We start from the raw sequence: 23667 nt of genomic DNA on the forward strand, positions 1-23667 counted from the left end.
CCCAGCGCATTAACTGCTTTGAGATTATATTATAGAAGCCACCCAAGCTACCAAAAGAGGGAAAGGGACAGTGTTTAGCTGCCCATGTTCCCAACACACTCAGTCACATGCTAACCTACTAAAGCACTAACCTTAGCTCTTAATGGAAAGGACCTGAGGCTCTGAATGTGATCGGAAGCAGTGGGAAGTAACATTCAAACACACACCGGGCCTATTTTTTTCTTTCTTTCCTTTTTAAAAAGACATCTGCCATTTTTTCTCTTGCTATACTTTTTTTTGGGGGGGCAGGGATTTCTCCAGTAAGTTCAATACTTTAAAGGCTGCAGCAGCATGCAAGAGAAATTCTATATCATTTTTTCTTATTTTTTAAAGAAAGGTTTAAGAAAGGTCTCTCCCAGGAGATGTTGACTTGTAGGCTTTTATTTTTCTGTCTTGTCTGAATAAAGGTTTGGTTTTGCTCTCCAAAAGTTCCTGGATGGCAACTGGTTAGGAGACAACATGAAGGGGGATGGAGAATTTAGTCAGCATACTCTTCTCCTTCAGCTTCGTCATCACCATCCACTGACAAAGCAGCATACTTGCTAGCACAGCTAAATTTCTGCAAGGAAAGGAGGGAAGAGGATCAGGTAAAAGTAGGCATCGGAACACGGACAACTGTCAGTATTATGTTTTAGTGATTTGGACAATGTATTTCAAGACCTAGTCCTAGCATTCTGGGTGGATAAAATGCTACAACGTGTAACAAGCAACATGGTGATCATGCCAGGCTATTCAAGATCTTCTAAACTGGAGACACCAAGGACTGAGCCAAGGGCTGTCTCCCCGGCAAATTTTGCACCTCAGAAAGTGAATACGTTCTTTGTCATCCATTTGAAGTCAACTTCCACAGTGGTAAGAAAACTGATCTTGGGCTTCCCAAAGACAGTGGAATAATAATATATATATAGCCCCTTTAAAAGCTGCTTTTCATTTTTAAAAAAGCAGTTTACATATTATATTTATCATCATCATTGTATCAAAGTAATTTCTTCTATTATCTCAGGAAGCCTGCCTTCTATTTCAAGCCCAAAGGGTTCTGGACAAAAATAGGCAGCTATTCTCAACTTTATTTAGCAGCAATGGGAACCTTTCCCCTTGTGTCCTACAGCTATAACAATCACTTCATAAACATCTCAGTGGCAGATAGGACAACCCTAGTGGTGAAACCACAAAGCATCAAGTACAACTTCTCATTAATGTCATTCTCTATTTAGATACTGGCAACTGCTGAAAGATAGGAGAGTCCCAGTATGTACCAACCCATTTAGTCAGGAAGACTCACTGCCTAATCCTCTTTGTATTTAACAGTAATTCCCTAAAAACTAGTATATGCAGTATTTACCGGGACAGGGTTCTCTTCAAATTTCTTTGGCTCAGATGCAGATCTCGAGTCATGATCCTCGTTGCTTTCTTTCCTAAAAATCAACAATGCTACCATATAAACTCAGCAGAGAAAAATGCTATCATTTGAGCACTAACTCCACCTTCAAGCCACAATGTCAGGGAATATAAGCTGAGGCAGAGCTGTATAATTCAGAAACAAACAAACAATACACCCAGTCTGATGGTGGCATAAGTCAGACCTGCAGAGTGTTGGCTGCTCAGTAATTATTTCCCTTCTAAGGCTCTCCAGCATGCCCATTTTCCAGGTATAAAACAACTGGGTGTATTCATATATGTGTGCAAGATAAATAACGCCCTTTGTTATGATTAATGTCTTTCTTCCATAAGAAGCATGAACTGGAATGGTGCATTCCATTCAGCTAAACAGGGGGGCATGAAAAATAATTATTACCGATCCAAGTCTTGCCAATGGTCTCTGCTGCCTCCATCTCCAGGACCACGGCCAGAGCTCCCTCTTCGGCCTTTTGGAACACTCTCCTTTCCCCCATCAGGTCTGTTTTCGTCTCCTGAAACGAAGTGGGAGAAGCTTCCATCAACCTGTTCTGAAACAACTGCTACTCAAGAGAAGGTGAAGATGCCAGTCTGTAATCTGCATTGGCTCAGCATGTCATCAGAAGATGCTTTCCGAAGTCCATCTGGAGGATCTATGGCTTACTAACATTCTAACACACTCCCTGATCAAAAGGACTGCTTAGCACTGAAGTCCATCTCAAAGATATTTATTGGAATGTCCGAAGCTTGCACACATACCCACTTTGTTACTTAAAAAAATGCCTGACACAGTATCCAAGATTCTGTAGGTTTCCTTGCTTTACAACAGTGGCTGGCTGGGGAATTCTGGGCGTTGAAGTCCACACATCTTAAAAATTGCTGAGGCTGAGAAACACCGCTTTAGAAGGATGGGGAAAATGTATGCATACTTGGAAATAAACCCATTAACAAAAATTGGAAGTCACATAATAAGCAAGCATGCACAGAAGTGCAGCACATGTTTCCATTCCCTCAGGCCATATTGCCTAACTTGCTATTTCCAATTAATCTGTAAAACCCGATACATCTGAAAGGGGTTAAAAATGACTCTAAGTGCACGACTGAGAGGCTCAGTAAGCGGCAGATCACTAACTTCTGGGGGAGTCTTTGCTGCTCTTTCCCGGCAAGCAACGTCAAAGAACTCCATCTGCAGAGCTACACCGAACAGCAAGACTTATTTGGCTTCCCATGGTTTCTCAGTGAACACTATGGGGAGACAGGACTTTTGCTCAAAATAATTCATCTCTCTGCAGACCTCCCACGAAAACTCCCACATTCCAGCCTTACCTTTTCGTGGGGCACTTTTGGAGGACACTCCATCTTCTGATGGCACAGCTTGGCTGCCACTGCAACACAGATAATACTTAAACTAATTTGTGCATACCTTATACTCATGCTATATTAGCTAAAAGTTTTCTCTCTTCAGTACAGTTAATATAATCCTTTCAACTTGCATCTGGGGGCCAACTACTGAAAAGTACACCACACAATAATAACCCCACATTTTCTGCCTGAATACTAAAGATTTAAGGCACGTAATTTGGACTCAAGTGAAAATAGACTTTGTACAAGTATCTGGAAATGCTTTCTCCAAATAATGGATCATTATACTCCATTCATGCCTTACATATTGCTGCAAAAGAATAACAAATCTTGTACTTGTTATGTAGCAGCTTGGCCTTGTAAATATTTTTAATTAATTTAAAGCTGTGTTATCCCAATCCATAACCAGAAAGGAAACTAAAGTGTCTTCAAATATTTTTTTAAGATGGGAATGAGAATGGACCCGTCTTTCAGCAGCCTTCTGTAATACAGGAGAATGATATCCTTCTGGACTATCTGCAGGGGCTGGAAGTCAGGGGCAATGTTCTGCGCTAGTTCCACTCAGCAGATGTTTCAGTCCATGCGTATGTGTATATCTGTGAAAGGTCCCCTGTGCAAGCGCCGAGTCATGTCTGACCCTCTGGGGGGATGCCACTTTTGCGCCGTCTTCTTGGCAGACTATAGCAGGGTGGTTTGCCATTGCCTTCCCCAGACGTCACCATCGTAGATATAGATGTGTGTATCTACCCCAGACTTAATCAGAAGTGGTATAAGTTTTAACCTTGTGCCCGGAAGCACTGAGGGTTTGGATGGGGAGAAACAGGCTGAGTCTCAAATTAGTCACAGGCGCCTACTGGTTCAGAAACCAGTTAATTCTAGGACAAAACTAATCCCAGATCTTGATGGGCTTATTCTCTCCCAGAAAGAGCTGATAGTTCAGGAGTTCCACCAGGCTATCAGCTACTGCTGGAACAGCTGGTGGAGGCTATAGCAAGGAGTGTCTTCGCCCAGTTGTACCTGGAACACCAATAGTGGCCCTTTCTGGCAATGGTCGTTTATGCTCTCATCTGTAATATGCTCTATACAGGTAGTCCTCGCTTAACAACCATTTGTTTAGTGATGGTTCAGACTTACAACAGTGCTGAAAAACTGGCTTACAACCGGTCCTCACACTTACAACTGTTCCAGTGTCCCCGCGGTCACATGATCAAAATTTGGGTGCTTGGCAATTGGTTCACATTTATGACCATCTCACGTGGTCACATGATCACCATTTTCAACCTTCCCAGCTGACTTCAGGCAAGCAAAATCAACAGGGAACCACATGATTTGCTTAACAACCATGTGCTTCACTTAATGCCTGCACTGACTCACTTAAAAACTGCCGCAAAATAGGTCGTAAAATTGGGTCAGGTTCGCTTAATAATCACTTCACTTAGCAGCTGCAATTCCGGTCCCAATTGTGGTTGTTAAGCAAGGACTACCTGTATATGATTGTCCTTGAAGACCACCCAGAAACTGCAACTTGTACAAAATGCAGCAGCCTCCGTATTAATTGGGACATGATACTTCCATATAACACATGTCTGGCAGGAGCTACACTGGTGCCAGTTTGCTTTCAGGTGTCACTAAAGCTGCTGGTGACCATCTAATAAAGTCCCCCATGGCCTGGCACCGCGTTGTGCATGAGACTGCTTACTCTGAATAGAATCTGCTGGCCCAGGACATGCTTATGCAGCATACACATTGAGAGTCCCTGTTCCTTGCAAGATGTGGTGAGAAAGTCTGACCGGATGGCGAAACTGCCAGTCAAAGCATTGCAACCCAGAACATGTCTCTTCAGTTTATATCCCCCAAACAGGTGGAAAGTTGAAGAAGAGGGATTTGGGAGGCGTAGGTGAAAGGACAGGTCCAAGGCAGGTTCATAGTCCCAGATTAGGCAAACTTCCATCTGTTAGGCAAACTAAACATAGTTTAGTGCCAGAGTAGGCAAATATTGACTGGCTGCAGATACACTGCAGAATTCAAGTGAGCCCTACACATTTTTACACAATCTTTAAAAATGTGGCTCATTCTCCAGGTTCTGGCTAGACAATATGCAACCAATAGCTGGTTCAGTTCAGCAGACACAAGTAAATGAGTATGATTTCTAGTCATCCAAGTTCAGAACATCCCTGATGAAGTTCCTTCCTATTCCTCACAACTAACACAAGAAGGCCAAGTATGTAAATTAAGTCAAGAGCTTACAGACAGAACAAACAAAATTGCAGGAAACAGGAGTCTTTTATCAAAACAAACTGAAGAACTGATGACAGGTTAATTTTCAAAGCAAGTGAGCACATGGAAGGGGATGGGAAGCAGGTTAAATCAGATAAAATACTTATGGTAATTAACAGCAATGAAACTCCTATCAGAACTAAGACTGGAGCAACAAATAAAATCTAAGGTATTTTGATAAAGTTACATTTAAATTCTTTAAATATTATCAGTAGAATTTCTTGCAGCAGCCTGTGATTTACTTAATTCTTTCTATAAACATGTTCCATGAAAGTTCAAAGTAAGGTTTTTCATAGATGGGGAAACCCTAATGGAAGTTTTTATGCCATTCCTTATTTCTTTTAAAACTAACCAACTCTAATATGTAGAAAATGTATGTCAAAAATGGCTCTTATTTTGACAAGAAGTTGCACAAAGGTTCGTATTTTTAAAAAGCCAAGTACAAGCAAATGTGAACTTTCGGCTGCCCTGGCTCAGAATTTTTAGACTTTCCTGATTACTCAAGCCCTGGTTTCATTTTTTAAAGACCAGAACTACTGATTGTCATACACCATCTTATGGACCGACTCACTTCAGTCACTAAGCAGTTATTTTCTGATCCAGGTTGGTTGGCTGGCTGGCTGGCTAATTAATTAATTAATTAATACACTTTTTGCCAGGTTTATATCCCACCTTTTATTCAGGAGTTCAAGCAATATATCTGTACAATTATGCTGTGCTACAATTCTAAAGCATTAACACTCTCTCCTCCCATTCTTTCCCCAATCACCTCTCTCCTGTGAGACAGGTTAGGCAGAACGAGAGAGTGACTGGCCCACAATCACCCTGTGAGCTTTCAAGGCTGAGAGTGGACTAGAACATGGGTCTCCTTGGTCTAACACCTTAACCATCCCACCACAGTATTTAGGGAGCCTTCAACTTAATGATATAATGGGATGTTTTTCTGCTTCTGAGAGCATGACAAATGCAGCTGAATAGTTGAAACTGTTTAAAGTGGCAAAATATTGTTTTCATACACCGTACTCATTTATGTCAGCAGTTCATTTTTTTTAGCCACAGAAGGTCCGGCAGTTCTGCTAAAGAGGATAGATGGGTAACTTGTCCAAATTTGAGAACTATTTTCTGGATGATGATCAATAAGGCAGCAGATCCCAGTTTTACTTATTTGCAGAGAACTTGAGTGTACCTGCTTTACCGCAGGGGATGGAAAATTTGTCTTTTCTGGCCATTAGACATCCTGGCTGAATCTGGTAAGAACTGGGAGTTCAACAACTGCGTAACATCCCTACATGTTCTACCTTTTTTTTTCTTCTGAAATGTTGGTAGAAATTTCTATTTCAGAAGAGTCTTGATGAAGCCAGCACCCTAGTGAACCACACAGCATTTTGCCACATTTTCCAATCCATGTTGCTGTAATGCCAGTTCTTGCTTTAAAAGGGGGAAAGGAAACCAGCCCAGCATTCTCCATTCCCCAGACTCACCTTGTTGGGGAATGCTGATCAGAGTCAGAGCTCTGTGAGCGTGCTGGGTGAGAGTTGCTGCTTCGTTTCACCCAGGCATTTTCCTTTGGTGGAGGGGCTGGCATTACTTTCAGAGGAAGCTTTTCTTCCCTGGGGGTCTTGGAAGTTGGAGAAAGACTTTCATCCTCTTTGCCGATGCTTTCGTTTTCCAATGATTTCTCACTCTCCCGCCTTCGTGTGGCTGCAAGGACAAATACAGAAGCTGAGTTTCCTTCCAAAGCCACGCTGCTCAACATATTATTGGTAGAGTTGAAAGTTTCAGGGTTAGTCAGCAGGCTTCACCAAAATGTACCATCATGTTACCAAGTGAGTTTGCAAGTGCATTGCATGATTGTAGAAAAAAGTCCCATTTGGATCTTACATTAGATCCACAAGTGTAACAATGGATTTATTTAAAAACTAGACCCATGGTTCCCAAACTGTGCTGCGGCACCCTGAGAACCACAACAACCTCACAGTGGCGCTCTGGGATATTTCAAATTTTCAAGGTAAAGACAGCAATACTCAACATCTGTCAGACATGGTGTGAACTAGGGGCGCTGTGAAAAAATTACTGATACTACAACACTGAATCAAGAAAGTTTAGGAACCTCTGACCTAGACTGAAAGTTTCTGATCATATTCAGTGCTTTAAAAAAAAAAAAATCCTCCCAAGGACAGAAGCATCAATTGCCCACTGAAAACATGAGAAAAACTCAAGATTTTAATATAACTATGATTAGGAAGCTGTATGTTTACCAACCAGCCAAGAAAACAAACACTGAAGAAATCAGCCCAGGGTTCTCACTTGAGGCACAAATGACCAGGCTCAAATTATCCTACTTTGGACGCATTATGCAAAGACCTTGTTCTCGGAAGAAGGCTCTAATGCTGGAAAAGGTGGTAGGAAAGAGAAGAAGAGGATAACCAGCAGCAAGGTGGATGGACTCAGTTACAGCGGTGATGGGCGCACTGTTGGAAGACCTGAAGAACCAGGTTAGGGACAGATTGTCACGGAGAAAATCTACCTATGTGATTGCTAAGAATTGATACCAATTTGATGGCACATAATCAATCAGCAAACTCTGACTGAAAAAAACACATGCTTAATTATTTTTATAATCAGTTTCACAGATGCCAATCCCCAACATTCCACTACCCTTAAAAACCTCTTTAAAGTGTGCTTTAAACGTTTTAGTGATTTTATACCCACCGTGCTATTCATTCTAATTTACTACTTGGCTGGTTTAACTAAGGGAAGAAAAGTATAGATACATGTCTGGATGTAGTGCAAGACTTAATCTAGTTAAAAAAGCTCCACCAGGCCATTCCCCAGCAAAAAGCCAGCACCGAATTGGATGCAGAAGCCCTACATGGCACAGGACCAGATTATCTGAGGGACCATCTCTCTCCCATTTGCTTCTGCCCATGCTTTAAGAATCAGCATGCTCTGAATTAAACAATACCATCTGATGATGCACAGGAAACATGACTTCTCTGCTGTAGTGCTGGCCTCTGGAACAGCATCCCTCAGACATCTGAACAGCCTTTACCGTGCTGTCCTTTAAATATGCCTTAAAGAATTGGCGCTTTCCCCAAGTTTTGTGAAGAATTCCTACATCTGTTCCCCTGGGATGAACATCTTCTTTTTCTGTTATCTACTATTTCTTTGATTTTCAATTTGTATGCCACCCAGAATCATCAATAAGCTGGGTGGCTTTATAAATGTGATTATAAATAAATAAAACAGTAACTGGGCTGCATATGTATCAGTCAGTCGAAATAGAATACAGTTAATTAGGCCAGGTGGGAACCTCTCACTGTTAATTATCTTTATCATATTAAAATGGTTTGGTGTGACGATGGCATCTGACAGCAAGATGTGTCGTAGCCAATCTCTTCATGGGTGGGGAAAGAGAATTCAATAAACACATTATGAGAAAGAACAGAATGTGCTGCTGTGTTCTCTTCCCAAAAGTTACTTTTCTGGCTGCAGATATATCTGGCTTGTGAAGCTTAACGAAATTGCCTACATTTATTATTGTGGTAGCCATAACAATCTCTACAACAGGCATTAAGGCTGTACACATTTTGAACATGATTGGAAGAAATGTTTTAGACCTTGCTGAATGCAGCACCAACACCTCTCTACTATTCGGTGAAGTAGCACAGCTTTTTTCAGATATCTGTGGCAGCCTGAAAAAAGATGCCATTGCTTTAAGGAATCAACTCATTAAAGTTAATTAACTCCTATATTTGTGTGGTGATATAGGCTTAGGAGTATAAATCTAAGATGCCTTTTTAGTTTTGAATATGACTGGATCTAGCCTCCACTCCCTCGATCAAAGCTGTGATAGTGAGGTTTCTCCACTGACTGAAATGGTAGTGATCATGCTTAAATACCATAACACTGTTTGTGACTCTTAGTAAAGGGAATTATGAATTAGGGAAGAAAAGACTGCAGGTCACCCTGACTGTTCAATGCTCCTGTTAGCTTCTTCTAAGGCTCATTTCTGTGTTTGACCTGGATTTCTTGATCCTGGCAACACGTTCCCCACCCCCAACAAAGATGCTTTTTTAGATGGACTGTGTATGAGGTGGCCCTTCGGATTAAGAGATTCTGGTACCAAGTAAAGGAAGGCCTGATGTCTGGATGAAAGGCTTTCTTGATCATGTTGAGAATTTCCATTTAAAATCTGTGATAGATCACAAATGAATTAACTTACTCAATCCCAGAAAAAAAACTTACAGTTGTTGCAACTTTCTGGAAATAAAAATGTTTCTCAGAAGAACTGAGCTCTAGGGTTTCTTACTGTAAGGAAACATTTTGTCTGCTTTATTGGGAACTGGAAACTGAGGACACTGTGAACTTGCCCCTTCAATTTGAAAGTAACTCAACATAATATTTCCTTTGTTTAATGCCTCTTAAGCCCATCAGTGTAGTGAGGAACTCTCGGGTGTGGCAGAAGTGCGTAGACTTCCTCTTAAGGGAGGAGCAGAGTTGCCAGAATTGCTGGTAATTGACTCTGGAGTATGGGAGATGCTTTACTTTAGGAAGAATTGGAAGCTACGCTGTATCTAGCTTCCATTTCTTCAAATTGCATTTGTTCTGGGGATAAAAGAATTTATTCGTTCAAAAGGAAGTAGATAGGGTTCTCTGCAATGTAAGCTTTGCCAAGCATGGAATAGATCCATGCCTCCTCCTGGCCCTTTCAGGTGAAGTAGGTGCAGCTGGATTCAGAAGCGTTAAATGCTTTTTGAGGGAGGGTGTGATGCCATCGGCCTTGAAGAAAGAGACAGTACATCCTCTCATGTGGAAGCCATCGACAGTCCAGTCGTCCTTGATTACTCTTATCTATCTCCAACCTTCCCCTTTCAGGAAGCTTGTTGAGAAGGTGATGGGGATTCAACTGAAGAGAATCCTAAAGGAAACAGATTATCTGACCTTGTCAATCATGGCTCAGACCCAGTCATGAGGCAGAAACAGCATTTGTCACTCTAGGGAATGCGCTTTGTCAGGGCCTAAATAGGGGGAATGTGTCCCTCCTGGTCCTTTTGGACTTCTTGGCTGTTTTCAGGACCACCAACTACAGCCTAGGAATGGCTCTTTTGCTCATCAAGACCACAGGAAGAGTGGAAAGTAAAAAGAACAGATGACAAGAATTAGCAGAGCTGGCGGGGGGGGGGGGGACAAAAACAAGAACCTTAGAAGAAATCCTTCAGGAGATACTCTATGGCAGAAGCACCCAATACACACTGCGCTACCCTGGACAAAAAAAAAGGAGCAGAGCTAAGAGCAAAGATTTACATCACATGAACCCTACCTTTTGATGGACCTACCCCATCCAAACAATCCACGTGTTTCCAAATCTGGGTGCACATATTTATCATAATTCAGCTGAATCTCAACCCTCAGATAACCACATGGCAGGACTGGCTATAGTCAGAACAAGCAATAGGGCTTTCCAGAAAGAGGCAGGTTTATCTCAGGGCCCACTAATATTTGGATTACTTACTTCTTCCTGTTGGGCCACTCCCCACAGAAGGGGCTGTGCTGCCAGTCTGTGAGGATTCGCTTCCTGTCCGTGACCGCTCTTGATTCTCTTCGCTACGCCAGCTGGGGTGTCTAGAGTGCGTAGAGAGAAACAAAATCACCAACCAAGTGAGGATGCACTTTCAGGTCTTCGTTACAAAACTGCCCCCCCGCCCCCAGATGCTAACTACTGATGCCTATCACAGCAAATACTTTCTCAGGGCAAGTGAAAGACATGGGGCTGTTCAGAATAAACAGATGTACAGTTACTGGGCAGTATTTGACAAACTGCAGGCAAATATATGTAGTACCATTTGCAAGATTTGTTGAGGTTTTCCTACTAACAGATTAAGCTGCTATTGTACCTAATCATTTTGGCCAGTGAAGAGGTTGTATTTGATTGACTCCTCGCACGTGCTTCATGCAAATCGCCTGGGGGGAGGAAACCTGCCCGGACTTGTTTCTTACTTCCTCTTTTTTTCTCTCTGCCGGCAATGTAGCCAAGCAAGGCTTGCTCCAAAAGGGGAGCTAAGCCCTTTAAATATGTTTTTGCTTTTGTTTTGCTTTCTGTAAATAAATTATTTTTATAGAAATGCCTGGTGTGTGTGACTTTTCTGACCTCTCCTGGGCTAAAGGCTTTCCCAGCATCTGCCAACAAGACTGTCATGCTAAACCTGAATCACAGAGGCTTCGTTTTCTCTGCAGAGAATGTAGCCTTCTGCCGCTCACCGTTCCCGGGGCCGTCTGTCCAGCCTGGGCTTATCATCTTCCAGCTGGCGCTGCAACTTCTCTTGCTCTTTCTGCAGCCTTTCCTCTACTTCACGCTCTCTTGCAGCGGTGTCCACAGGCTTGGCTCCTCCAAAGATAGAAGCTGCACGGCTAGACTGAGTCGCAGGCGCTACAGATGTATCTTCATCCTTGGGAGTGCTCCGGGGCTTCAGATTCAGTTTTGGCCTCTGAGTAGGACCTAAGAGAAAAAGGGTAACACAAAGTTGAAGAAATTGATGGCATGCACATGTGTACACACAAACACACACGCGCATTAAAATACACACAACAAAATACTAATCCTGAAGCCAGTTGTTTAGCAAGTCCAACAGCACAAGAAAATTCATGAAAATTCATATGGCATGCTTACCTGAACAATTAGGCAAGGCTGGAGGCCACAGAGAAGTCGAACACCGCCAAGAGTCAAGACAAACTCTCTACAAAAGGGTTTTTTTTTCACACAACAGCAATCTACTTGACATTCCCCCCCACCACAACTTTGTGTGTTGAAGGCAGTGTACTGGAATGTAGGGGGATATGGGTAGGAAGGAAAAAAGATCTGCTTGGGTGTAAGCTTAGATTCCAGATGGGTTCTCCATGCCTAAGTGAGATCAAAGATATGGGACAACAGAACAGACTGCAGCAACGACAAAGCCTCAGTTCTCCTTTCTTGCTACTGTAAAAAAGTGTCAGGCCTACCTCTCTCATCCCGCCGGCTGTCATCCCTGTAACAGTCATCCCGCGAGCTGCTCCACCTATCCATTCGATCATCCCGCCTGTCGTAACGGTCCTCATAGCGGTCACCGCCACCCCTGAAATCATCGTCCCGGCGGTACCCACTGCCAAAGGCTCTTCTGCCACTGCCTGACCTCGAGTCGTAACCTGCGCAGGAGCAAAGTTATCCCGGTTCTTTCTTGCACAACAGGAAATGTGTTACAGCTGATGACAAAAATCTTATGGAATAACATTTCTTTAAAGTTGTCACAAGATACTTCAAATTCATAGAATTTGCTACACCAACATTAACGTACTGATCCCTTTGTAAAAATGCCTTGAAGAAAAGCATAACATGGTCATCTCAGGAAAGTTAGATCAGGTAAATGATTCCCCTTAAAAGCACATCCTTCTAAAGTCCCTGATGAAGCTGCACATAGTCAGAACTGGATAGTAATGCTAGATCAAGATTTCAAGAGGATTTCATACACAATTTGCAAGACGCTCCAAGAGGTATCTCAGGAAAGCAGTTCAAAGCCACGCTAAGAGAAAAACAATGAAAAAGGCTAGAAAGGGCTAGCTAGCTGGAACTCACATACAAATAATTCCACATATTGACCAGGTTCTTACAATCATGCTAAGCCATAATGTGGGTTATTTGATCTTGTGCAAGTCCAGTCAACTGTGCTTCTTCAATCAACAATTAAGCAGACCCTTAGAGCTGTATCTCACCCCACATACTGAATCACTCAACCTTGGGAGACAAACCAATGGTCCTACCATCACCAGAAGCCAGGAAAGAATCAGGACCCCAAAGTAATCATCTCTTATTTACTTACATGTCTTATATATCCCTACCCAACAGAACAGCAAATGAGAGGGTGTGACAAGATGCCATTGTGCAGGAATGAGCAAGACTCATCATGTAGGAAGTATCTACAAATGTAAGTATGGCTCCTTTCAGCTCCAGAGAAATGAATGATTGCCTCTGAGCTTCCGAGATCATTTTCTTCATAATAGTTCTCTGCATCTCACATCCAAACTCCAATTATGCTCAATTTCAGTGGAGAAATGCCTCTAAAGTCCCCTATGATCTATGCACAAATTAGGGTAAACCTGAATTATTTTGTGCCAGAGTAATGCAGGAGAATATAGGAATGTAAAAGCTACACAATACAGCCGGTATGAAAATCAAGATGCCTACCTAAGACTCCATCTAAGCCCCAGCCCCAGCCCCAGAATGAAGTCAGTCAATCACAGTACCTCCCCTGTCATACTCTCTACGGTCATCGTAACGGTCTCGGCCTCCAAAGCGATCCATCTCTCTTCGGAGACCATCACGGTACCTGTCTGAATCATAGCGATCACGGTCCCGAAACCCTGAGAGAGAAAATATATTTATTTTTATTTGTTTTATATTTCATGATTCCTAGTTAAGTAAGTTTTAACACACACAAAAGGAACATAGACTGGTGACTTTCATAAAAGCATCCAACATACTGGGCAGTAAAGAGGCAGGCTTCAGGCTCTATCCAGGACTGCTTCTGTATGTGTTAAATTTATATCCCAACTTTGTGTTTATACTTAAGGCAACTTGTAGCCATTAAAAAAGAAAACAAAGTATAAAGCATAATAAAAATACGATCAAAATGTGTAATTAGAAGCAGCATGATTAAAATTAATGCAGAAGTTTGATGAAAGGGATTTTTTGCCATTTTCTTAAACACTAGAAGATTGGAAGCCCAACAGCTGATTTTTTAAATTTGAGTTACAGCACATTAGTGAGAAACAACGCTGTTCCATTTTGTACAGTGAGAAAGCACCTGCATTTGGATTCCACTGAACTCCAAAGGTACATGGTAAAAAGAGGATATGGATTGCTTCCATGAAATGATTAAACTTTATTAGATATCCTGGAAAAAAGAATTCCAGTTATGGGTAGCCTATGACCACACTTTTAATTGCTGGACACAGCAAACAAAGTGCTCTTAGCAGTCTTGATTAGACTCATGAAATTGTACTATTTAGCATTTCTATACTGCTTTGAAGTTAAGATGGTGCTGAATGAATGGTACCTATACCTGGTCCCTGAAGGGCTGTTGCAACATCCCCATGGTCACACGATCAAAATTCAGGTGCTTGGCAGCCTGCCCACACTTACGACCACAGGGGCACTTCAACTCCCCCCACCTGCCTATCTCCCCCCCATCTCTGCCCTTTTGGCCCCCTGCACTCTGCAGCCTGTGCCGCCCTGTGCCCCGCCACCCCCAGCTGACCTTCGCCATCTTCTTGCTCTCGCCTGGCCTAGCCCTTTGCGAGGCAGCTGCTGGCTGCACGAGGCCTTCTTCCAGAGGTTGTGCACAGCTGTTTCCTTGTAAGACCTCAGGAAGAAGGCCTCACGTGGCCAGCAGCTGCCTCACTAAACTGATGGGCTGAGGCAGCTGCAGCTTCACACCGTGCTGCTGGACCGCGGCGGCTGCTGCTTCCTGGGGCAGCTGTGGATTTGCGCTGCTGGGCTGGGGCGGCTGCAGCTTTGCACTGTGGAGCTAGGCTGTGGCGGCTGTGGCTTCGCACTGCAGCTCAGGGGCTTCTTGCAGCTCCAGAGCTGTGGCATACCAAGAAGCCTGAGCTGCGGTGTGCCAAGAAGTCCCTGAGCTGCGCAGTTCTGGGACTGCTTGCAGCTCTACAAGGCAAGGTGCAGGGCAGTTGTTACTTGAAGACTACCTACAGCCTCCCTGGATATTTTCTACCATCTCATTTGCTTCTTCTGGGGGAAAATGGGCAAACTTTGCTGCACTACAATCACCTAGTATTTTTGTTTTCTAAAAGATCATGCAGGGCCTTGTGATACTTGCAGTTTGAGCCACTTATGGCTTTAGGGGATGCATGTAGCAGCTTAAACTGCATCTAGAACACAAATAATTGTTTTCTAAATAGAGGACACTGCTTAAAGGAAACCAATGGAAAAAAATAGGAAGGCTGCTGTTCAGAGAAAATGATGCAAACTTAATGGAGCTTGAACATTATAAAAATAATAATGTGCTCCCCTTAAGCTAGAAAGTTGCTGCAAGGGCTTCATCATGCTCCTTATCTGAGTAAAACTGCAGTTATCTGAAAACATGTATGAGAAAAACACTGCAGAATTTAAAGTTCAATTTGTACTACATTTTCAGAACCAAACCAATCAAAATACCTGAAATGGGACCAAGACATGTGTTCCTGTTGCTAATGGAGGCATAACGACCAACAGATGGAAGAAGCTCATGGTCAATATTCCAGCTATCTATGTACTATAGTTGGGAATATGCAAGCCTTCCAACACCAGGGATATTCCATCTTTAGTTCTGGACAGGGTTCCTCATGCAGAACTGTTTCATAATCTGGGGGTCCTTTCCTCACAGCTCCTGCTCAAAGAATAGGTGGTAACTGTGGCCAGGAGAGCCTCTGCAATTACATCTGGCAAGCCAATTACAACATCTCCTAGATCGGGAGACTCTGCCTTTCAGTTGGAATACTGTCTTTGAAGATCATCTGGAAGCTCCAGCTGTTTCTGAACGCAGCAGCTTGAGTGGTGTTAGAAGCTTCAGGTTCTCCCATGTTACACCTCTACTTTGAGAGCTGTACTTGTTACTAGTTCTCTTCTGGGTACAACTTAAGATGCTCATTGTCACCTCCAAGGCCTTTATAGCTTAGGGCCTGGATATCTACAGAGCTGCCTCCTCCTAATAGCTTCTACCTATCCAGTAAGATCCAGCAGGGTGTATTCTCTCTTAAGGGCTGTCATCTTCAAGAGCTTTGGGAATGAGCTGTCTCAGCAGCACACTCCCGTCTTTGGAACAGCATACCTCCTAAAATTAGACTGACCTATACCTGGGGGGCTTTAGAAAGCCTATTAACACATGGCTTTTCCAGACAGCCTTGGGTTGGAAATCGTTATGAGTACTGAACCCTTTCTTTTTTGTATGAAGTTTTGAATATTCCTTGAGGGCTGTGCTATTGTAATCATAACTGCAATGTAATTGGTCTTTTGGTATTGTTTTTAACCTCCTTATTTTAAGAGGGTATGCAAGCCTCTCCTGGAGGAAACTGTTAATAGTGCTTCTAGGAAGTGAAGGAGACTACGGTCTGGAGATGCTCTCTCTCTCAGATGGCTCTGGTTCTCTGGAATCGCCTCCCCTGGGAAGTGAGACTGCATCCAAATTAATAGCCTTCCAGAAGCTAGTTAAAATAAAGTTATTCTGGCTTTGGGTGAATTGTGACACCATCAGGAGTGTATGATGTGATTTTAATTTAACTTAATTTTAACTTAAATTTTTACCTTGAACATTTTGTTGTATGTTATAATTGTGGTGAACTGTCACAAGTTGCAGTTTGTGGTGGCATGTGCATTAAATAATACTAAAATCTTAAAAACGACTAAAAGCATGACAGCTTCTGAAGGCCATCTGATCTGGGACGAGCGGGCTTCCTTGTGCAGGTGGCTGGCCACGGTGAGAACCGATTGCTGAACCAGATGGGCCAGGGGACCAATCCAGCAGGTCACTACCTATGTTCTTATGAAAACCAGGTATTTGCCAACAGCTCAGGGAGTCAATATTTGCTTCAGATCCATGCAGGAAATTAGGACTGAGGGTTTGCAGAGTAGGCAGATCAAGAACTCACTGTCTCCAAAGCTATCCTCGCCTCTGCGAGGAGGATAATCATCAAAGTTATCTGTAGCAGGACGTGCCCTCCAATCAGTCTCAAATCTTTCTGAATCCCGGTTGCGATCACGATCTCTGCCAAAAGAGCGATCATCCCTATCTGCAGAAAGAGGGGGGAATGAGCACAAGTTCCATATTTCACAGAGGAAATTATTAAGTCCTCTTAATCAGAACAGATACAGACCAGCCATTCAGACTGAAGCATGCTGTTCAATATTGTTGCAACAAAGAATTATTTTGGACAAATGAGTGCAGGCCTTCCTCCAGCCACTGTAAAAGGAGGAACGATGGAAGCCGGATCTAATAATCCCAGTGCTAAAACAATAAACGTCAGTCTGGCATGGCATGGCATGGCAAGACAACTTAATGTGAACATTAATAGGCAGTAGACAGCTGATTTGGTTTACTGGTAGCTCTAAAAACAGGGCTTCTCTACTCACTGATACAGGACTCAAGAGGTATTTCTAACAGGAAGATGTTCACAGAATTCTTGGACATGGGCATTTCCAAGCAATGCCTGCAACTTGTTGGTTTTATCGTATGCCGCCCAAAGTCACTTTGTGTGATGGGCAGCCATATAAATCAGACAGACAAAAAGGAGGGGCTGAGCTTTGGTATCAAAAGGGGGAACAGAAAAACTGGCTTAAAAGAATGAGAAGAAAAGGCTTGGTTGGAAGATTTTGGACTTAAGTCCACACATGATAATTTCGGTAGGAAGGGTAAGCAAAACCTGTCCTATTCTGTAACGCATTTCCATACCAGCAGAATATATATAAGAAGGCCTCAGCTTACTGAGTCACAATGCTTACCTTTATCCTGAGCTTGATCAGCAACATCCACTCGTATTCGCCTGTTCCCTAGACACTAGATAAGCAACAAAATATTAACTATTAAATTCAAACAAGCTGAAGTCGTATTTAGCTTACAAACATGGAATTACTTAGTAGTGGCCAGGTTCACACATTACAGGTAGTCCTCGCTTAACCACAATTGGGACTGGAATTTTGGTTGCTAAGCAAAGTGGTCATTAAGTGAATCCAACATGATTTCACTTTTTTGAAGCGGTTGTTAAGCAAATCACTGTGGGCGTTAAGCAAACCACGTGGTTGTTAAGCAAATCATGTGGTTCCCCACTGATTTTGCTTGCCAGAAGCCAGCCAGGAAGATGGAAAATGGCGATCATGTGACCACAGGATGCTGTGATGGTCATAAAAGCAAACCAGTTTCCAAGCAGCCAAACTGATCACATGACCACAAAGACACTGCGACAGTTGTGTAAGGACCGGATGTCAGTTTTTCAGCACCATCGTAAGTCTGAAGAGTCACTAATGAATGGTTGTTAAGTGAGAACTACCTGTATGCTAAGCCACACTTGGTTTTAGCTATGGATTAGTCAACCATTTGGCTCATACATCATGCTATCCTATATGTCATGGATTGCAAACCATAATGGCTTGGTTCACACAACATACTATGTTGTAATTTAGTGCAATGTGGGCTCCAATAGCTCTAAATGTTGACCAAGCTCTGCCAGCAGAGACCCGTGTAAATGCCTTCCATGTATTGTTAATGCTTACATATTAGATTTCAAGAAACACAATTAGGTAGCACCTTAGAAATAAATACATTTATTTTATTAAATTTTTAAATCCACTATATTCAAGGTGCTACATTTCATTTCATTAATTTATTTTCTATCCTGCCTTTATTATTTTTACAAATAACTCAAGGCGGCGAACATACCTACTATTCCTTCCTCCTCCTATTTTCCCCACAACCACCACCCTGTGAGGTGAGTTGGGCTGAGAGAGGTGGACTGGCTCAAGGTCACCCGGCCGGCTTTCGTGCCTAAGTCAGGCCTACCCCAAGAACGAGAAATCAGTCCAGCCAAACTCCAGTTCTTTATTTGATCACACCGTATGGACAGAATCTTGCCAGACTAAAGCTACTCTACCTAACCTACGGGGAAATAACCTGGGAGGCTCTAGGGTGGGGCTACTCTGAACCTTTTCGCCTTCCCACATTCTATCTCCAGGCTAGGTTGTCTCTTGTCCTGCCCCCCTCCTTGGAACATGCTTCCTCCTTCCTGAGAACCAGCTGCATTACTGTAGTCTATCACATCACCCCACATTCACTAACTAGTATTATCTTCTATACTGCTGAAAAAAGAGAAGGACAAACATATGGGAAAAATTGCATAGAACTTCAGCTGAAGACTGAGAGTACTGAGGTAGCTGACAATCTTGTTCCTGTTTTGGTTTAGTGTTCTTTGTGCAGAATTAATGTGCTATTCTCCACTTTAAGCCATCAACCTTATTCATAGCCAAAGAACTTTAAAAGATACTATTTTTTAAAACATTTTCAGAATTTGGGGCTATAGAGAAATTTTCCCTGTAACATTTTTTCCAACATTGTGTCCAACTGAAATTTATATCAATACACCCCCTCCCCCCCCCCCAAAAAAAACCCATATTGGAATTTTTAGGGTATCTTGTACAAATCCTGATCATTAGTTTTTACTGAAAAATATTTTCTGTCCTATTTCCAAGCTGCAAATATTATTAAGAAAACAAAGTACTCTACAACATCTTAGAAATTTTACCATGGCAATCCAGGTTTTGCACCTTCTGGAAAGAATCCATACCTTTGGAATAATATTTCATGGAGCTGTGGCATGGGTATGTGTGCAATGTGCTAGCAATGAGATTTTTAGGGGGCTCACCTTAAGTTTTTCTTTAATTGATTGCAAATTTGCATTATGCTTTTTACCTATGTTACTGCCCACAGTTCTTTGGGTAAATGGCAAGTATATAAGTTTGTTTAATAAATGATAAATAAATGTATTTTAAACTCAAGAATCCACTACTTATTTAGAGCAGTGTTTCTCAACCTTAGCAACTTTAAGATGTCTGGACTTCAACTCCAAGAATCCCCCAGCCAGCCATGCTACCAGTATGTTACCAGAATTATGGATCACTAAAGGGTTCAATAAAAGCAGGGCAAAGATGCTTCACCCTACTAAATGATACAAGCAGACATCATGCCCTAAACAATTAGAAAATAAAGAGTAATGAAAACTATAAAACACTAACAAACCCATTAGATGAGACTGGGTAACATCAGTTATAATCAGCCTAGAATAAAAGTAAACATTTAACCATATCATAGATGGCTAGTTATACCAAGAGTGGCTGCTCCAGTCATACATGAAGCCTAGAAATGAAGAGCAAGGGGGAATATATCTGCCTTCATGATTATGTGCCATCAAGTCATTTTTGACTCCTAGCAGGCAGGCAGGCAGGCGCCTTCATATATCCATTTATTGTTAGGAAACTATTCTTTTTTTGTGCAAGGAAGTTTCACATCCTTGAAAGAGACACCTGGATCTTAGTATTATTGGGTATCTTTTTGACTGAATTCTCCATGAATCTAGACTGAATTGTGCCTGCAAAATGAAACCTTTTATTTAAAACACGACCCACTATTTAAATGAGGATTTCAGAGAGTTAACTCTTTCACTGGTCTTAACAGTAATGGATGATAAACTACAAGAGTGGGGTTAGAGACTCTGCTTGTATTTGACAGGCTTCCACGCACCTCTTCGTTGAAGCTCAAAGCACGGAGCAAGGAGTCTAAGTCTTCAAACTCAGCATAACCAAATCCTTTCAACCTCTCTGGGTTATTAGGCTCTCGGGGCAAACGAACAGCACTTATCTGCAGCTAAATGGGAAAGGAAAAGATTTTCAGGAGTCACTTTGTATAAAACTAATAAAATGATAGCTGCTAGCTTTACGTTTCGAGTCATGCAATTGAAAAGAATTTATGGCCCCCACTCTGCTGTTGTTTAGAAGAGCCATGAAGAGTGAGAGTGAGGGAGAGGGAGACCCCCTCACTTCACTGCACTTGCCATCTTTTATCATTACCTTTTATGGATGTTATTGTTATTTCTTTGATTGCTGTGAGCCACCCAGAGTTGTTGGGAGTGGGCAGCATACAAGTTTAATAAATGATTATTACCAAATTGCAATCAAAGAAATTAAAAAATAAAAATCACTGATTACTGGTAACAGGCAGAGTAAATCACTTGAAAGAAAAGCAGTAATGGACACAAACGCTAGATTTCATTCTTTAAGTCAAGTAACTTATTAAGACAGTACTGAATATTAACCCAGAATCAATATATTACCCCTTCAATTTTATACTTACTTCACTTATAAGTGGTCAACACACAGAAGAAAATGCTTCTGTCAGAAATATCTGATACACATAAACAAGTCTTATTCCTAATTAAGCTACGGGATTGTAGCTTTATCCATTGTGTTTTAAGGATAACAGCCTGCTTAAATGTTTCCCTATAGGTATACACCCACTCCTCTTTAGCGACCACAATCCATTCCAGCAACTTTGTCATTAAGCAAAATGGTTGATAAGCAAACATGTGACTGAGCAAGAGACACTTCAAAGTTTGCAGGTTTCTGCCATCTCTTTCAGATAGTTCTCTCATGCACCTTTGCCAGCATTACTCTCATTTCAGTGTATGTTGGTGTCAGGTGCAAAATTTGGTTGTAAGTGTATGCATTGGTTGGAAAATGATTTTTTTTTTACTACTGTTTACTACCATTTAATTTGTGAATGGTCGCTAAACAAGGTAGTTGCTAAACGAGGAGTGGCTGTACATTCTTAGTGATTCATTTCAGAACAAACCATTACTAGTTCTAATGCATAGAAATCCTGTTGTCTTTAAACAGCAGATCTGAAAACAAGCCAATAGAGGATATAAAAATTACACACCCATTTTTCCCAACTAAGAAAGATTGCTGACTGCAGAAGACAAAATAAAAAGTCATACTGCCTCTTTGTGAACAACCCTCAATTTCAAGAGATTAACGTAACAAATCGGGAACAGCTATGTGTAGGTGACCGCAGCACAATAACAGGAATACATCTTTAGATCTTATGTAGAAGTGTTTCATGTTTTCTAGACAACTATTATACCTATCTATTTACTGGATAATGTGGCGTCATAATGTAATGCTGTAATTCTGAACAGGTGGAACAAAACCATTAATAAAACTAATAGCCTAGGAAACAAAACAAAAAAAGGAAAAGGAAAAAATGCAGGCAGTAACATTTATGTTCTATCTACTGTAATCAGTGGAGCATGATATTATGCAGACAACATGAATTCAGGACACAATAATGCAAGATGTATCTGAGTCTGTGCTATATGTGGCATCTTTCCTACTGAGACCATTTAGGAATTTTCTCCATTACTTTTTTTACTTTTCCTGTCAGGACAGAAATCCTAATACTGCTGCTTCTAATAAACAGCCAAGTGAATTCTACCTTAGGAAAATCTTGTTCACTTTCAGCTAAAGAACCAGTTTTGTCCAATGAGCTTAAAACTGCCAGCCAGTAAGATAAACATACTGAAATGGTTCTGGAAGGGAATGTCAACGAGATGTTAAGCTGTTAAAAAAAAAGAAGAAGGATGCTCCTCCTTTTTAATACATGGTGGTAACTTTCACAAACTGACAGACTCAGATGGCTTCTTTGAGCAAAAAAGCAAATGAACCTTTAATCCTTCAAAATCCAGAAATTTTCATGCGGTTGTTTGCAAACCAGTATCTTCATCCTCAAGAAAACAGTTTGTCTAATACGACTATTTTTTTCTCATTTTTTTCTGTTTCAGTAAAGAAATAGTTACTTTTAATTCACCAAGAGGCAGTGCTGTTTAAGAAACAAACAAAACATCCCAAGTGGGCTGTTCTAGTGCCATGTTTTCTGCTGCATTAAAAATGGGCAGATCCTCAAGTTGCCAAAAGTTTCAGAATACACATACACAAAGGCTTATACTTTCACATGCAGTTTAGAGATAAATCCCTCTGTCCAGCAATTTGGTTATGATTTGTGCCAAGCAACCTCTATGGCAAGATCTATTTTGCTGTTTGACTTATTCTTCTTTCTTCCTTCAAGGAATTCAGATTAGTTTTTTTAGCCTAACACAGATTACCAAACTTTCTCGGTTCATGGCATCCTTAGTGTCTCATAATTTTTTCATGGTGCCCCAGTTTCCAAATTGTGCACTGTGGTGCCTCAGGGTGCCGCTGCACACAGTTTGGGAACTGTAGGCCTAACCACATTTTGTGAAAGGCTAGGCTCCACAAACACTGATTTTCAAAAGTCATCCAGAGAATGGAGATTTAAAAACCCAATAGTGATCTTAAAGAAGGCTTTTGTAATCCTGAATGTTACTTTAAAAAAAAAATCTATTCAATCGTGTCCGATTCTCGGAGACTACCTGGACAAGTCCCTGCAGTTTTCTTGGCAAGGTTTTCAGAAGTGGTTTGCCCTGCTTCCCATGGCTGAGAGAGAGAGACTGGCCCAAGGTCACCTAGGTGGCTTTGTGCCTCAGGTCAGACTAGAACTTAGTCTCCCAGTTTCTAGCCTAATGCCTTAACCACCACACCAAACTGGCTCTTGAATCTTACTAAGGACAAAATTATTTAGAAATTGAAGTTGTTTAAAATATGAAGGTTTATATATTTCTATTTTTGCAATTATTAGAATCTGGACAAATAAATTCTAGACAAGACAAATATTTATGTCTGCAGCCATTTAGAAGATTACCTAGTATTTGCAATGTTAGAGCAAGGAAGAGATTTCATCAGCTTTTTGTACAACACAATTTTTCCTATAAAATTACTTTAAGATAGCCATAGAAGATCCATGAGAATTGAAAAGAAATTTAACACTTTAAATGCGGCTTCATCAGCCTGGCATTGGCCAGCATTTCCAGACAAAAAGTATTGCTGTTGTGAGCTGTGATCAGTGCAGAGTAATTAAAGCAGCAATTCCCGAATGGTATGCCACAAGA

General features: G+C 41.6%; 1 protein-coding gene across 1 annotated transcript in view; it reads right to left on the minus strand.

Annotated features, from left to right (window-relative positions):
- Positions 1 to 404: 404 nt before the first annotated feature.
- Positions 405 to 23667, minus strand: part of EIF4B (eukaryotic translation initiation factor 4B) — a 36832-nt gene continuing 13569 nt past the window's right edge. The window contains exons 4-15 of the mRNA XM_063293944.1: positions 20388 to 20510; positions 17600 to 17654; positions 16750 to 16890; positions 13351 to 13467; positions 12073 to 12255; positions 11335 to 11572; positions 10589 to 10698; positions 6555 to 6774; positions 2761 to 2819; positions 1835 to 1949; positions 1382 to 1454; positions 405 to 598 (exon numbers count right to left, since the gene is read on the minus strand). Of these exons, the coding sequence (XP_063150014.1) occupies positions 518 to 598; positions 1382 to 1454; positions 1835 to 1949; positions 2761 to 2819; positions 6555 to 6774; positions 10589 to 10698; positions 11335 to 11572; positions 12073 to 12255; positions 13351 to 13467; positions 16750 to 16890; positions 17600 to 17654; positions 20388 to 20510 (1515 nt within the window). The 3' untranslated portion in view covers positions 405 to 517. The remainder of the gene's footprint in view (positions 599 to 1381; positions 1455 to 1834; positions 1950 to 2760; positions 2820 to 6554; positions 6775 to 10588; positions 10699 to 11334; positions 11573 to 12072; positions 12256 to 13350; positions 13468 to 16749; positions 16891 to 17599; positions 17655 to 20387; positions 20511 to 23667) is intronic.

The sequence above is a fragment of the Candoia aspera genome, chromosome 2, assembly GCF_035149785.1.
Source record: "Candoia aspera isolate rCanAsp1 chromosome 2, rCanAsp1.hap2, whole genome shotgun sequence".
Classification (NCBI taxonomy): Eukaryota; Metazoa; Chordata; class Lepidosauria; order Squamata; family Boidae; genus Candoia; species Candoia aspera.